Source organism: Medicago sativa, chromosome 2 (genome assembly GCF_051527215.1).
Source record: "Medicago sativa cultivar Bolivia chromosome 2, Bolivia_mono, whole genome shotgun sequence".
Taxonomy (NCBI): Eukaryota; Viridiplantae; Streptophyta; class Magnoliopsida; order Fabales; family Fabaceae; genus Medicago; species Medicago sativa.
The window spans coordinates 33,505,088-33,519,639 of record NC_140750.1 but is presented as its reverse complement, the minus strand read 5'-3'; the positions used below and the strand labels follow the sequence as shown (position 1 = coordinate 33,519,639).

Genomic DNA, 14,552 nt, shown 5'->3' with positions numbered 1-14,552 from the left:
TTTCGAATCACACTTGGACATTTACCTACAAAACAACTTAAAACAAAGAAAAACAAACAAAACAAAGCAATTAAATGCGTGGGTTGCCTCCCACGAAGCGCTCTTTTATTGTCATTAGCTTGACGGTCAATAGGTTTCTCTATCCTATACCCAATCTTTCACGAAGGGACAATGGCAGCAAACTGACACTATCTCCTAAGTCACACATGGCTCTTTCTATTTTCTCTGATCCTATGACACATGGTATGGCATAACGCTCTGGATCCTTAAGTTTAGATGGCAACTTATTTTGAATTATTTCAATTAGTTTCCTAAACTGCTCATCTAACTTAGACTCATCAAACCCTTGTGGTAAAGGAGTGTTTGGATTATATGGTGGTGGAATGTTAAGCTTTTCACTCTTTACTACAACTTTCTCACTGTTTGGTTTTTCACTCTCTACCCCAACCTCAGTTGTCTTGGTTTCTACAACAGGGTCCTCTAATTTCTTATCATCCCTAAGTGTAATAGAATTTATCGGGCCTTTGTGGTTGGTTTCAGTTTGACTCGGGAAGACTCCGGAGGGTTGTGGGGAAGAGGTTACTTGTTGGGTTACTTGAGGGATTTGAGTCTCAAGTATTTTGTTGTGAGTAGAAAGAGAATCCACTTTTGCGGAAAGCCTATTGAGAGAGTCATTCAAAATTCCAGCTTTGACTTTAAACTCTTGGTTATGCCTGATGTTACCTAATTCAAAATTTTCTATTAAAAGTTCCAAGTCGGATTTTTGAGGGACTCCTCGGTTGTTTGTAAAACAGGGTGGTGTTGTTTGTTGTCCAAAAAAATTTTGAGGGTCTTGAAAAAAAAATTGACTATTCCTAAACCCTTGGTTAAATTGAGCAACTTGCTCAGGATTTCTAACAACACTACCTAGTTGACATTCAACTCCGGTATGACCAAATATTCCATAAACTCTTGAAGGAGGTAAAACAGGGGTAGAAGTCCATTGATAGTTTTGAGCCATGCCTGAAATCAAAACTGTTAAAAGATAGAAAAAAGAAATAAATAAATTAAGAGAGAGAGAGAGAGAGAGAAAGATATATATATTTTTTTTTATTATTTAGGAAAGAAATATAAACAAAATATAGAATAAAATAAAATAAAGCAAAAGTTTTTTTTTATATATATATAAAATCAAATCAAATAAGGAAAAAGATTTTTTTTTCAGTCTAATCACTATTAAAAAGTTAATCAAATTACAACAACTCCCTGGCAACGGCGCCAAAAACATGATAGGGCCAAACCGCAAGTGCACGGCCTATCGAAGTAATAGTAGTAAGAAAGAGTATCGTTCCGCTAGGGAGTTGTGAATTCAATTAACTTTTAGAGAATGATTAGAAGAGAAGAAAGCTTATAAAAAGGGGGGTTAATTGCTGAAAGTAAATAACAATAATAATAAAAGAGCCTTGGGATTATTGGTTTGTCATAACAACAAACCCTTCACTAGACAAGACTTAAACATCTAATTTTATGGTTTACACACTAATTTCTAAAGACCGGTTTCCCTTAGCCCCTCACCTTTCCGATGAAAGTCCGGTGAGAGTTTACTTCTAGCAACCAAGCCTATTTCGCTGACATGATTACTAGAAGATGCATAGAGGATTGAAACCACTCTTTGTCTCAATAATTGCAAAGACTATTTCACTGTTTTGCAATTATTGTCTAGATTCACTTGTTCCAACATCAAGACTCCGCTCTCGCTTTATGAATTGATGTTTGGGATGATGGATTAACGATTATCAAACCCTCCGCTTTGGCTTCCACAGTTTGATAATTGTTAATCCATGTTAAGACGATGAATCTAGATTAGAAATTAGGGTTACATAGAAATTAGGGTTTAGGATTGTTTTGTTTAGGATTGAGTCATTAGACTCCCCAATAATCCTAAGACGAAGAAGTCTACTCACTAACGTTCATTGTAGACATGGGGGAAGAAGAGAGAAAACAGTAATATAAAAGAGCAATAATATAAAAGTGAACTTTTATTCCAAGAACAAAAGATGAATGTTTATGGTGGAGTGCTACTCTATTTATAGCTTTACAATTGACTTAAAATCTAAGCAACTACAAGGGCAAAGCAGTAAAGCTGCAACGGAGTAACTTGGGCTCGAAGAAAAGCAGCAAAAGAGGCTTCTGGGGGTGGCACGGCCGTGCCACATGTTGGCACGGGCCGTGCCAAGCTTCTGACTTGGTAGAGACATATTTTTGTCTCGTATCTTCGTATTTTTGTACTGTATTTGCTCCAGTCCTCTTTCTTTTGCTCCAAGACACCTTCCACCATATATTCGTTCCTAAAATAAAATAAAAAGCAATTTAAAGTAAAATATTCTAAAAGGAAATAAAATGCAATAAAATAAAATCAAATCTTAAATAAAACTAAACTAAATAAGGCAATAAAATAGACTATTCTATGACTCATCATATAACATATGCATGACAAACATTAACTTCATTCGGTACAATTGTCGGCTCATCAGAAATTAATGCCTTAATCCTGATGTCATTAACATAAAGCGTTCACATAAAACCTTGACTTTGTCCGCTGTGAACGGTTTAACTTGTTCTCTGACGACTCGATCAACATTCCAACATTAGAACCTTGTCCTTTCTGGGCGTTCCAATCTTTGACTTCTTTAACAAATCTCCATCTCTGAGAACTTACAAATTCTATTGACATATGTCGACTTCTCCTTATCTTGTAACCTCGTACCTACATTCCAGAAATATTTATTTCATTTCCATAACATAGTCTTGCTCCAAAAACGACTTTTACCGAAGCTCCCGGTCACTCTTGGACACTTCTATATTCCTCACTTCCGGGTATACAAAATATCTTTAACAATTTCCCAACGTTGTCGGATCAACCCATCCTGACATGACCTTGCATTTCCGGAGAAATCTATCTTAAGAGGATTAGCTCACCGTCCACCATCTTGGCACGGTTAGACTCTTACTATTCTAACTCCGAGTTTCTACCTTCTCAAATCATCTTCATCACATTCGTTCCTCCTGGTCCCATTCAGCTCTCAGGCATCCATTCTAACCGTCGAGTGTTAAATTGAGTTGATCAGGCTCAACTAACATCAACAAGTAAAACATTTACCTGGAACCCAATGGTCCCACATCCTTAGTTGTAATTTAATGACCCAAGGCACGGTCTGAATCGACCTGCTCTGATACCAAATGTAACACCCATACTAGACGTATCTAGAAAGTCTAGCAAGTGTGATAATTTAGTACTGGATACATTAAAATTTACAACTATAAAAACTTCAAATGAATATTATACATCAATACATGTTCGTACAAAATGATACAGCACCTTTTGTTTAATATAATAACCAATACATCCTTGAAAATTCATATCCATTCCGCAGCGTGTACGAACGAGCATTTGCTGAAATATCCATCCGGCAACTAACTTGACGTCCAACCTGTTTATCTGAAACAAATAAGGATTGGAATGAGACATAAAGTCTCAGTGAGTTCCATCTAATCCTAGGCTATAGGCAACCTCAAGGGAACCCTACGGTCGCCACGTGTCTACTTTACAACCTGACGGTTGATTATACGTGTGTGGGGACTTGCATGCTTAGACGGTTGTGCATACTAGGACCGTCATAAAATCATCTTACTTGTTATCAGCTTACTACCATCATATGTGTCATGGCGGTCAAGGGATCCTAGGACCGCTAACTCATGATACGTTAAACGTATCAAGACTATACTGAACATATTCATGACACCATTCCTAAACCGGACGATTAGGGAAACCTAGGTTCGTCATCGGCATCACATTCTTTACTTAACTTGTACTTGTACTTAACATAATCATATCATACATAATCGCGTCTAAGTTCATTATTCATTAGGTTAGCGTTGAACAAATATTCTTATCTTGATTCATTTTATGGAGAGTCCCGGGTGGAGTAACCCCGAGTACATTCCCATCATGACCGATGTATGTACATCAGACTCCCTCGGTGTCGTGCGGGTCCCTTGCGGCTTGAACCGTTCCCCTTGAGTCGAGAACCTCCCGTATCCCCCTAACGTGGATAACAAGAGACACGAGCACCGACATGCGGTTATAATCTTAGTCTTAACATCGTGAAAGATTAAACCTAATCATACATGCGAGTTACCTCGGAACCTCGATCGATCCGATTAAAGGTAAACTCATACTTGTTCATGGGCGTAGAAACATTCTTCGTAATCTAACTTACATAGTTATTCATGATTAACATTCTAATTCTCGACAACTAGTCGAGGCTCTAGTTCATTCCCTTACTCAAGAAATATCTTGCTACCCGATACTTATCGTATTAACTCTCATTTACCATGCTTTACTATACTTGCCAAATACTTGTTTCTCTTATAAGAAAATCTTCTTTTCAACTTAGCAATTAGGATCTTGGTTTGAGGGGTTTGCATTTGTAAAAAGACACCTCGGAGAAAACCGCCTCGCGAATCCCCACACCTGCCAAAAGCAAGCAAAACAGTGAGGTGCCTCACTGCCTTACTCGCCATGGCGAGTAGATTTACTGGGGAGAAGAGCAGCAGCTCGCAGCTGCGAGTTGGGGGCGAGCAGGACCCCCAGTTCGGCCCTCTAGCTCGCCTAGCGAGCTGTGACAGTCCAACAACCTCAAAATTGATATTTTTGACTTAAAAACCTCAAACCAAGCATCTCCAAGTGCTATATGACCCTTAGGATCATTAGAAACCTATAAAATAGTCATGGAACAAGTACATACAAGTATAGCAAGCATGGCAAGAAAAGGGGCAACTAACTTACACTTTAAACCCTAGAATTCATATAGATTCCTTACATGAATAAAACACATAAACCAAGGGTGGTAAGCTATCTAAGGAACTCACCTTGCAAGTTATTAAAGCAATTCCAAGCCTCAAGCTCAAGCAAGCATCATTTTCCCTTCACAACAAACCCTAGCTTACTTCCTTGCTTCCAAAGCTTTAAGTTAACCAAGAACACAATCCACACTCTAGCTTATGCTCAATCTTCTACCAATTGCTTCCAATTTGTCATTCATACCATAAACAACCTCAAACCCTAGCTCTTGGTTCATCCATCCAATCTTCCAATCAAGCTTCAAAACAAACCCAAGTCCCTAACTTCTTGATTTCCAACTCATGAAGGCTAGAACAACTCCATGTTTCAAGTTCCAACTTTTGCCAAACCAAAACCCTAGCCTCTTGATTATTTCCTTGAGATGATATAGTTGGAAAACAAGCTCAATAGAATCTTCTTCTTGTTCCTGATTCTTGTAAGTACCATGATTTAAGCTTTTTCCATGATAGAAAGAAATTTTGGAAGATTTGTGAAGAGAAAGAGGAAGAGGGCGATGGAGAGAAGAAAGAGGGAGAAGATATTCTTTTTCCAACCAAGAGAGAGAAAGAATGAGATAAAATGAGATATTTTGGGACAATTAACAAATAAATATCCTTTTGTATGAAATTACCATTATGCCCTTGCCTTTAAACGTGTTAAATCCGACTCTGATATTAATTACGTAATGAGCTGACATCACATAATAAATATTTTCCATTAAACTTATTGAGCATAAACTTTAATCCTCTGACACGATCGACTGGTAATATTCCGATACTGACAGGCGGGATATTACAAGTGATGTCAATTAGATATGTTTTCTTATTTATTATGCATATGTCAAATAACAGTCCACCAAGAATGTTATGGCGCAAAGCATGTTCAGGATTTTGCTTCTTGAGTTTGTAGAGTATTCGAAACTTTTAATGTTGAAAGAGTTCGTTGCCTATGTCCTGTAAAAGGCTCGTCAAACCAGTAAAAGACAAATCATATATTACATATAAAAGAAGTAAATATGATATGTCTTTTACTGGATTGACATGCCTTTCACTGGACAAAGGCAACACTCTCTTTAAGCATCAGGATTTTCGCATACTCTACAAATCCTAGAAGTAAAATCCTGAACATTCTTTGCACCATAGCATCCTTGGTGGACCGATATTTGACTACAGCATAATAAACAAGAAAACATATATAATTGACATCACTACCTTTAACACCTTGTAAATTTGAAAAAAAAAATGTCAATAAACAAAAATAAATAATTCTACAACTAAAGGGTAAAGATTTTCAAACAATAATTGAAACACCTGATGATTATTATATTATCCTCCCAATTTTCGACCCATCTACAATTACCACATCTTTCTGTCGACCATTTTGCATGAACTGTCTTATACTTCTCTGTCATAATAAGTAAAAGTATTATGGTTTTATATTGTAATATCCCCCTAAAAAAAATAGAATTTGATAAATCATTTATTTGATAAATCATTGGGCGGCGGCGTAGCTGACCAATGTTGAGGAAATGACATTGTTGTAGGTGAAATGGAGAGTGGTGCTCTAAGAGGATGGTGTAGGTGTTGTTGGATATGGGAGAGATGAAGATGAAAATTTCTAAGATGAGATGATGAATAAATCCAGAAAAAGAAAACATGGAAACAGATGCCAAAGAAAGAGGAAAGAGAAGAGTGTTCTAAGCTTTTTTTAATATCGCCACATCATTCGCGTTTGTTTGGCGAGGTTTTTCCTGCTATATTAAGCATTTCCGAAAACTTGTTTAACCCTAAAATTAATTCAAACTTGCTGTTTCAACGTTGCAAACAATAAATCCTTTTAGTTCCTTTCAAAAAAAAATTAATCCTTTTAGTTAGGATTTGGCCGAGCAAGTAGCAACAAAATAAACGTGTCTCAAAAGAATTAGTAAAACTAATAACATAGAATAATGATAACTTTTAAAATAAATTACAACATAAAATTACAACATGACTTTGCTGCTGAAGGGTTATAACAACTAATTAACTCCACGGCACACAGCGCCTATGGGTATCTGTACATCTAAGTCTCGGCCTCAAATCAACCCTCCATTGCCAGTAACTCTTCCGGATGATCTCATCGCCGAAGTCCTATCCTTTCTTGACGTGAAATCACTTATACGGCTTAAATGTGTGAGCAAGTTATGGTACTCACTCATCTCCTATCCTTTATTCGTCAAATTGCATCTTGATAAATCTTCACAGAAACCACACCTCGCAGTATTTAATACACAATTTTCAACCCAACATGCTCGACTCACTGCCTTTAGCCTACACCGATTACTTGAAAATCAGTCGACCACTGTTTCCATTGACGATTATACTAATTACCGTATGACGATGGACAACAGGAATTACTGGACTGTTGGTTCTTGCAATGGGTTGTTCTGCTTGCTCCGTTATTCCAAAACTGAGGAGTGTCATGAGTTCTATCTCCGTTTCTGGAACCCAGCCATGAGATCATTGACGGATGAACTAAGCTCTATAAGCATTTCCTGCAGGGAAACCTATCCCTTTTTCGAATTCTCATTCTCATTTGGTTATGATAATTTAACCAAAAAATATAAGGTGGTTGCCTTCCGTCCTAGTGATGTGAGAGTTTTCACTTTGGGTGATAATAATGTTTGGAGAAATATCCAAAGTTTTCCTGTGATTCCTTATCTTAGTATTAGTCTTAATTGTGGTGTCTATGTGAGTAATAGTCTTGTTTGGTTTGCCCTTCGCAATAAGGTCTATCATGCTTATGATCAATGGGACAATCTTAATCCAACCATTGATCAATATGTGATTATCTCACTTGATTTGGGAACAGAGACTTACACGCAAATGCTCCCCCCTCGAGATTTTAATGAAGTGCCACTTTTTATGCCAATTGTTTCCGTGTTGATGAATTGTCTTTCTTTTAGTCATTGTTCCAAGGAAAATAATTTTGTTATATGGCAGATGAGAGAATTTCAAGATGAAGCGTCTTGGACTAAACTGTTTAAATTTAGTTATCAAAATATATATCACGTCAATGGTCACTCCGGATATTGTCATTTGTTTCCATTACACTTTTTTGGTGATTCACTGATATTGGCAAGCAATGGACGACAAGTTGTTCTCTATAATAGGAGAGAAAATAAAGTAGAGGCTAGAACTACCAATGCCTACTATTGGTGTTTTGCCAAACATTATGTTGAAAGTTTAGTTTCAACTTTTTGAAAGTAAGTTCCTCTTATGATTTGCTTTTTACAGTTTTTATGTTACTGCATTCTCTAACAATTCTTGTTCATCAATCATTATTAAAATTTCAAATCTAATGTTTCTCAGTCTTAATCTCAAGTTTAGCAGATTATCTTATGCATTAGCATGTGTATGTTCCCCTTTAACATTTAAAATTTTCAATGCGTTTGAGGTGTAATGAAGGTATGGGTGGTAATTGGCAGCGGTGGTTTTTTTGCAGCTTTGCAAAGTCATGTATATAGTAATAGTACTGTAGTATCCAGCAATACAATGACTCTTTTTAGATCTTACATACATCGAGCCATTCAATATTTGTTTCGTTAAAAAGAGATTAGGTATTGGAGTCGAATATTTCCCTCCTTATATTCAGATATATTATTATACTCACTGAACATTTGTTTTATACCTTACAGAAAATTTGTCTTGAAATTTCAAGTCTCAAATGAATGGTAAATGAAGAAGAATTGGAACAGGTCTTGCAGCAAAGCAAGAAAACCACAATAGATGCTGCTCAATCCAAGTCGTTCACATCAGCAGCTTACAAATTATGTCGTAATGGTAAAAAGGATGGAACAAGGATTTTTCCTTGTTAACTTAAGAATAAGTTTAATCACCTTAATTCTTTTTATCAAGAAATGAGAAGTTTCTAAACTCTTTATGTCATGTATTGTGTTTTATTTTTGTTTTTTTTTTATGATGGCATTTGCTACATTGATCTGCATTGGAGATCACCTAGCCTTGCCTTTTATCTTGTGAGTTTGTCGTTGTTATGAAAAGTGAACACGTCATACAAGGTTGTTGTCTATTCTAGCATATGATTTATGTAATCTCATTAACTTTTACAAGGTTTAGAAACTTGTGCAAATATATGCTGCTATTTAAACCATGATAATTACATTGTAAATCTGGAATTCTAATAGACTAAGTACAATACATGGACTGCCGAAGTCATACACACGCTGCTTCTAAAAGGTTGTAGAAGCTAATTCAATAAGAGTTAGTTATTATTCTGTTTATTTTTAGGGAGGGTATTCTGTTATATATAAAAGGGAGAGGGGAAGTTTAGAGTCGTTCAGAAAGTTTGTAAAGAGTTACTTAGGAGAAGCATTCTCTCTGGTTTAGGAGCAATACTGCTTTGGTCTAGGAGTTCTTGAACTCCGGTATAGTATTCATCTCTCTTTTTCAGTATTCAACATTGTAAGAGCTTGAAGTGCACCGTTTTCAGTTAATAAATTTGCAGTTTCAGAAATCAAAATTCTAGTTTCTATCATATTCATTGCTAATCAATTCTGCATATATCGTGGTGAAGATAGGAGATGTTTTATGCCATTGCTGCATAAAACAGGTTTTCTGGGGGATAACAATTACTGTTGAGATAACAATTCTGGGGGATTTTATGCCATTAGCCATTCAATCAAGTGACAACATCTTTTCTGGGAAAACATGTTCAAGCTTTAGTTATCGAACAAACTCTAAATTAATAAACAGGTTCGAATTGTTGTGGTCTACAACATCTATAAAAATTTATGCAAACCAAGCTTTAATGAATACATTGTCACTTTAATACACAAGCTACAAAACAATTTTCCAAGCACTTCCCATTAATAATTGTGTTAATGTATGTGCCTTTAAACTCTTATTCACATTTGGGGTATGTTTCCGAGTTGGATTTTGGAGGGTATTACACCATGAGAAAACTAAGACAGAGGAGCAAGTTCAATAATATAAAACAATATAAAATGTTGTATAAGTATTGCAATCAGGATAATACTGAACAATACCAAAAAAAAAAAATTATTACTTAGCAATTCAGTTATTCCTATATACTTTCACCGGCAATTTCATTTTATTAGAATGCATTTTTTTGTAGATTACAAAGATAGTTTGTTTCTAGAATTTTACATTTAGTTTTATTTTTTGGCTCTAAGCATTCTTTCAAAATGAATAAAGCAATATATTGTATTGCACAGAACATTTGTCTTATACCTTGCAAACCATTGCCATCAGGAAAATGTTGATGATAGGTACCAGCAAGTCGTAGGAAAATGTTGAATCTGCCATAATAACCAGTACCGTGCTATTTTATTAAACATAACACATCATTCAAGCTTCTTGCCATAATTTAAAAAAATTTAGTAATTGAATCCAATTGTATGAGTTAGTGTTGTGTCTGTGCGTTGGACGTTGGACACGACTTCAATTAAAAGTGTTGGGGGTAAATAGCTCTACATTCTTGGTTTCCCATCAAGAGCCTGCTCCATTGAGAGAAGCATAAAAAAAGTGGAAAAAGGTTTTGTTGGGCTTTGCGTGGAAAATGGATAAGTAGTAGAAATTATTTGCTACACCTTAGTATGAACATTAGCTCTACTAAATTTCTTAGTTTGAACCTGCTCAATGCAAGCACAATAATGACATAATGTTCTATTGAACGAAACGAAAGTTTTATCAAAAGAAAAAGGAGCATAACACATGCACTTTGACATACATAAAGGGCACAAAACAAGGCAGCTATATTAGTTGCATTTTGCTTGTGGGGAGATACATAGCTTAAATAAGAATTACACACCCACTGTTCCCCAACAATCCAATAACCTGGTATATTTATCATATAAATTCTTATTTTTTCCTCTCTTACTCTGTTGTTTCCTCATCTATATATTTATTATAAACTGCTCAGTTATCTGTTAATTAGCAGTTAAAAATGCAGTATTATCAGTGTCACCTGATACCTAAATCAGGTTGACAGGAAACGTTTTTGGGCTCTAATTCCACCCTTTGCTCAAAATTAGAGCATTCGATTTGCAGAAACTGATACATCAAAGATTTATTCATAATCCCTTTTCTTTCTTCTCCAACTACAGCAGCAAAATCACCCATGGTAACAGAACATATCAAAAAAGAAAGCTATTCTAAATCCAAAAATGCTCGACACAAGAAAGTAACCTGATTTATTCATTCCTTAATTACCTTTCAACCCATCTCCATTGTCCTACTATAACAGACCTCATACATTTTGCACACCACTAACCGATTGAACAATTGAAACCTTTATAATTCACTCTCAACTAATTCCACATTAATATTCTCACCGTCTCTGTTACCAATTCAAACACCACTGATTTGTTCTTAAATATAATCCGATTTCTTTCTTTCCAAATTATCTAAATACGAGTAAACTATAGGGACTCTTTGATTACCCTTCCCCTTCCTACTAAGCTGCCAAATTTCTCTAAACTCTCTTTTGCATTGTTGGAATAGCTGAAGACACACCAATCCACCTTAAGATCTGTACCATACATTCGAAAACAATGGACACCCAAAGAATTAATATTAAACTGACCCCTTCACATTCCCCAGACAACTTGAAAAAGTCTGGAAGAAAAAAAGATAATAAACTGGAAGAGCGAATGAAACTGATTTTATGAGCACAACCTATCCCCCTATTAACAGATTCCTATTTTTCCAACATTACAGCCTCGCTCTAACTACAGTCACCGGCTCACCGCCTAGTTCCAAATACTTAGCTTCCATGGATTTGCACCAATTGTGATGCCCAAATATTTGAATGGTACAGAACCGACCTCACAACTCAAGACCAATTCTGCCTCCAAAAGCCAAGTATGGGAAACATTAACCGTCACTAAAATGATCCCAATAGCAACCTGTTTCCTAATCCCAATATTTAAGATTCCTAATAATTAGCTCAGCAATATATTTGGCCCAGATTTACATTACAGCGAGGGAGCAAGAAATTACTATGTTTCAAATTTGGTACAAATTACATTGTTGGGAAGCATATTCATGATAAGTGATGCATATCTAATTAAACTGAACCCTCGTGATGTATGTATGTGTGTAACTCAGAAATTAGCCTACTTGTATAATAAAGTAAATTTTTTTGTCTAAAACAACTTTCTACATCACTGGCTCTATGTTCTTTCAGGAAACTTTTTGTGACTATGTAAAGGTACAACCAATAAATCCATATCATTGAACAACAAATAAAACTTCCAAATAAATGAACTACCAAAACCTAACCTAAGTAAACAAGAAACAAAGAAGACACAATTGGTCATATATACTCATATAGATAAGTTATTTAGAGTTTCATTTACACAATGTCCATTCCAATAACGCAAACAAGAAACAGAGTTTATCGTCATAATTAGGTAACATGTTGGCAAGTCAAACACATGGAACCCTTGAAGACAAAAATAGAGAAAATAGGATTCTAAACACAGAGAGAGTCAATTATATTCGAAAAAATTTCTCTCTTAAATAAAAACACAGGGTTTGGTAAACAATGGGATGGAGTTAAGTCACACAGAAGGTTTGGTGCCTCTAAAAAATAAAATATAATATATCGAAACTTGTAAAACGCAAGGCAATATTAACATTAAGAATGCTCAGTTAAGATATAACTGCAACTGATAAAATTGAGTTTCAACAGGACCACAAGAATATGACTGGTGATCAACATTAAAATTACATAACCAAGATCAACCTTTAGAAAACTCAGTTGACATATAAGTGCAACTAATCAATTAAGTTTCGACTTTACAGCTCCATAATAATACAAGTGGACAACATCAAAGCAAAACAACATAATAAACCTTGAATACCCCTACTTGCGTACTGAGGAGGCTTGAGGATTCAATCAGAATGCTTATCCGGCAACCCAAAATTCACCTCAATTTCAAGGTATCTTTTCACATGAATATATAGTTAGGAGTCTGTTGCTAAACATGTAGTCTGCACAAGTAACGATGAAAAAAGATAATAAATAGGCATCAAAATTGTTAATCGGACAACTTTGCATGTACAAGTCGATCGTCAAGGTTATCTAATCTGACAGCGGAAACTAAGCCCAATAATGGAAGATAACATACTCAACTAGAAATGCAAGATTTGAGGATCCACTCAGGAGGAGGCCAGAACAAGTAAAAATATTCAGGATAATCGGACAAAGGTGAAAGCCTATCTTGATCCAAATGAAAAACACAGTTATTACTTTTCAAGTTGTCAATAAAGATGATACAATTCCCTTTGGCAACACACAAATCCGAAGCAGAAGCAGAAAACGAACATCCATTCCCCAAAAACAAAACCCTATCCCCCAAACTTGTCAAACTCACCCATTTCTTCTCCTTCTCATCAAGCCTGTACACATAAAATCCTAAAGCATCTTCATCCAAAAATAACTCATAAATATCTACTAGCAACAAATCCCCCTCATTTTCCACCAAAAATTTTACTTTCCCACCAGCACCACCAACAAAAGGTTCGGCCACTAACTGAACAGTCAAGTCATCTGGTACAAATGTAATTGTCCGACCAACTTTGTCCACCACATAAGGCCGCCCTTTGAAAAGGCAGACGTCTAATGAGCAAGTCAGGATATCAGGAATCACCTTCCAATTATCATCACCGCATTTCAACAGTAATGGAACGGGGGTAATAGAGTGTAACGTGGCGAGAACGATGGGTTTTCTTCCTTGGCACGTAACAGAAACTACCTTTTCAGGTTGCATGTAGTCATGGTTCAAGGGTTCTGCATTGAAGAAGGTGACGAAATGGTGAACAGAGAGTTCGCTGAAGTCGAGAGCGTGAGGAAAATGAAAAGGATAAGTTGATTGATATTGAAGGGAGAGGAATGGGTGTATGAGTTTGTTTTTGCCACTTGAGTTTTGAGTAATTCTAATCAACCAAGGTTGAACTAGGGTTTGTTGTTGTTGTTGTTGTTGTTGTTGTAGTGGTGGCTTGATAAGGAAGAAACTGTGTTTAGAGAGTTTGCATAATGAAGCAATATTGTTGATTGCATCAGAAAGGAATGGGGCTTTGAATAGTGGAAACTCGATGGTTGAATTTGGATGGTGATTTGGGATGGAGGAAGAACGCCAATTGGAACAAACTGATCGAAAGCGAATGAGATCGAGTTCACTGTCGATGCGTTTGGATATCAGATTCAGAAGATCGTTCGGCAGTTCAGACCAGTTTGCCGCCATGGCCATGGATGAACAATCGATGATGGGAGTGAATCGTTTTTCTGAAAGGAGCAAAAAAAAAACTTGTATCAAAATCTTCAAGATAAGTTTCAATTAGTCCTGTTTATATGTCAGCGGTTTTTGTACTACGACTTCTTCTACCTTCACCTAAGGCGTTGAAAATTGAACCAATCAAATAAAACACTGTAAACCCAAGCAATTCAAACAAATATATGTTCCAAAATTCGTAAACCGAATCAATCCAAACCTGCATATATTTCCAAAAAATAAAAAATTAGTTTTTATGATGAAAACAGAAGAGAATATATATATATATATATATATATATATATTCTAAAAAGATTTAGTTTTTTCTCTCTCAAAAAAAAAAAATGATTTAGTTTTTTTTGGTACAAAAAAAGATTT

The 14,552-nt window shown here is 35.8% G+C and overlaps 2 protein-coding genes across 2 annotated transcripts; one reads left to right on the top strand and one right to left on the bottom strand.

The window, feature by feature from the left end:
• Positions 1-6,924: 6,924 nt before the first annotated feature.
• Positions 6,925-9,028, top strand: LOC146946390 (F-box/kelch-repeat protein At3g23880-like). The gene is made up of 2 exons (XM_085748896.1): positions 6,925-8,123; positions 8,556-9,028. The coding sequence occupies exon 1, from the start codon at positions 6,925-6,927 to the stop codon at positions 8,119-8,121; it is 1,197 nt and encodes a 398-aa protein (XP_085605022.1). The 3' UTR covers positions 8,122-8,123; positions 8,556-9,028.
• A 3,475-nt stretch (positions 9,029-12,503) lies between these two features.
• LOC146946389 (F-box protein SKIP23-like) lies at positions 12,504-14,203 on the bottom strand. The gene has a single exon (XM_085748895.1). The coding sequence runs from the start codon at positions 14,151-14,153 to the stop codon at positions 13,032-13,034; it is 1,122 nt and encodes a 373-aa protein (XP_085605021.1). The 5' UTR covers positions 14,154-14,203; the 3' UTR covers positions 12,504-13,031.
• Positions 14,204-14,552: the final 349 nt, after the last annotated feature.

Bases quoted from the DNA above. Each gene is read 5' to 3' on its own strand.
- LOC146946390 (XM_085748896.1), top strand. From the start codon at position 6,925: ATGGGTATCTGTACATCTAAGTCTCGGCCTCAAATCAACCCTCCATTG.
- LOC146946389 (XM_085748895.1), bottom strand. From the start codon at position 14,153: ATGGCCATGGCGGCAAACTGGTCTGAACTGCCGAACGATCTTCTGAAT.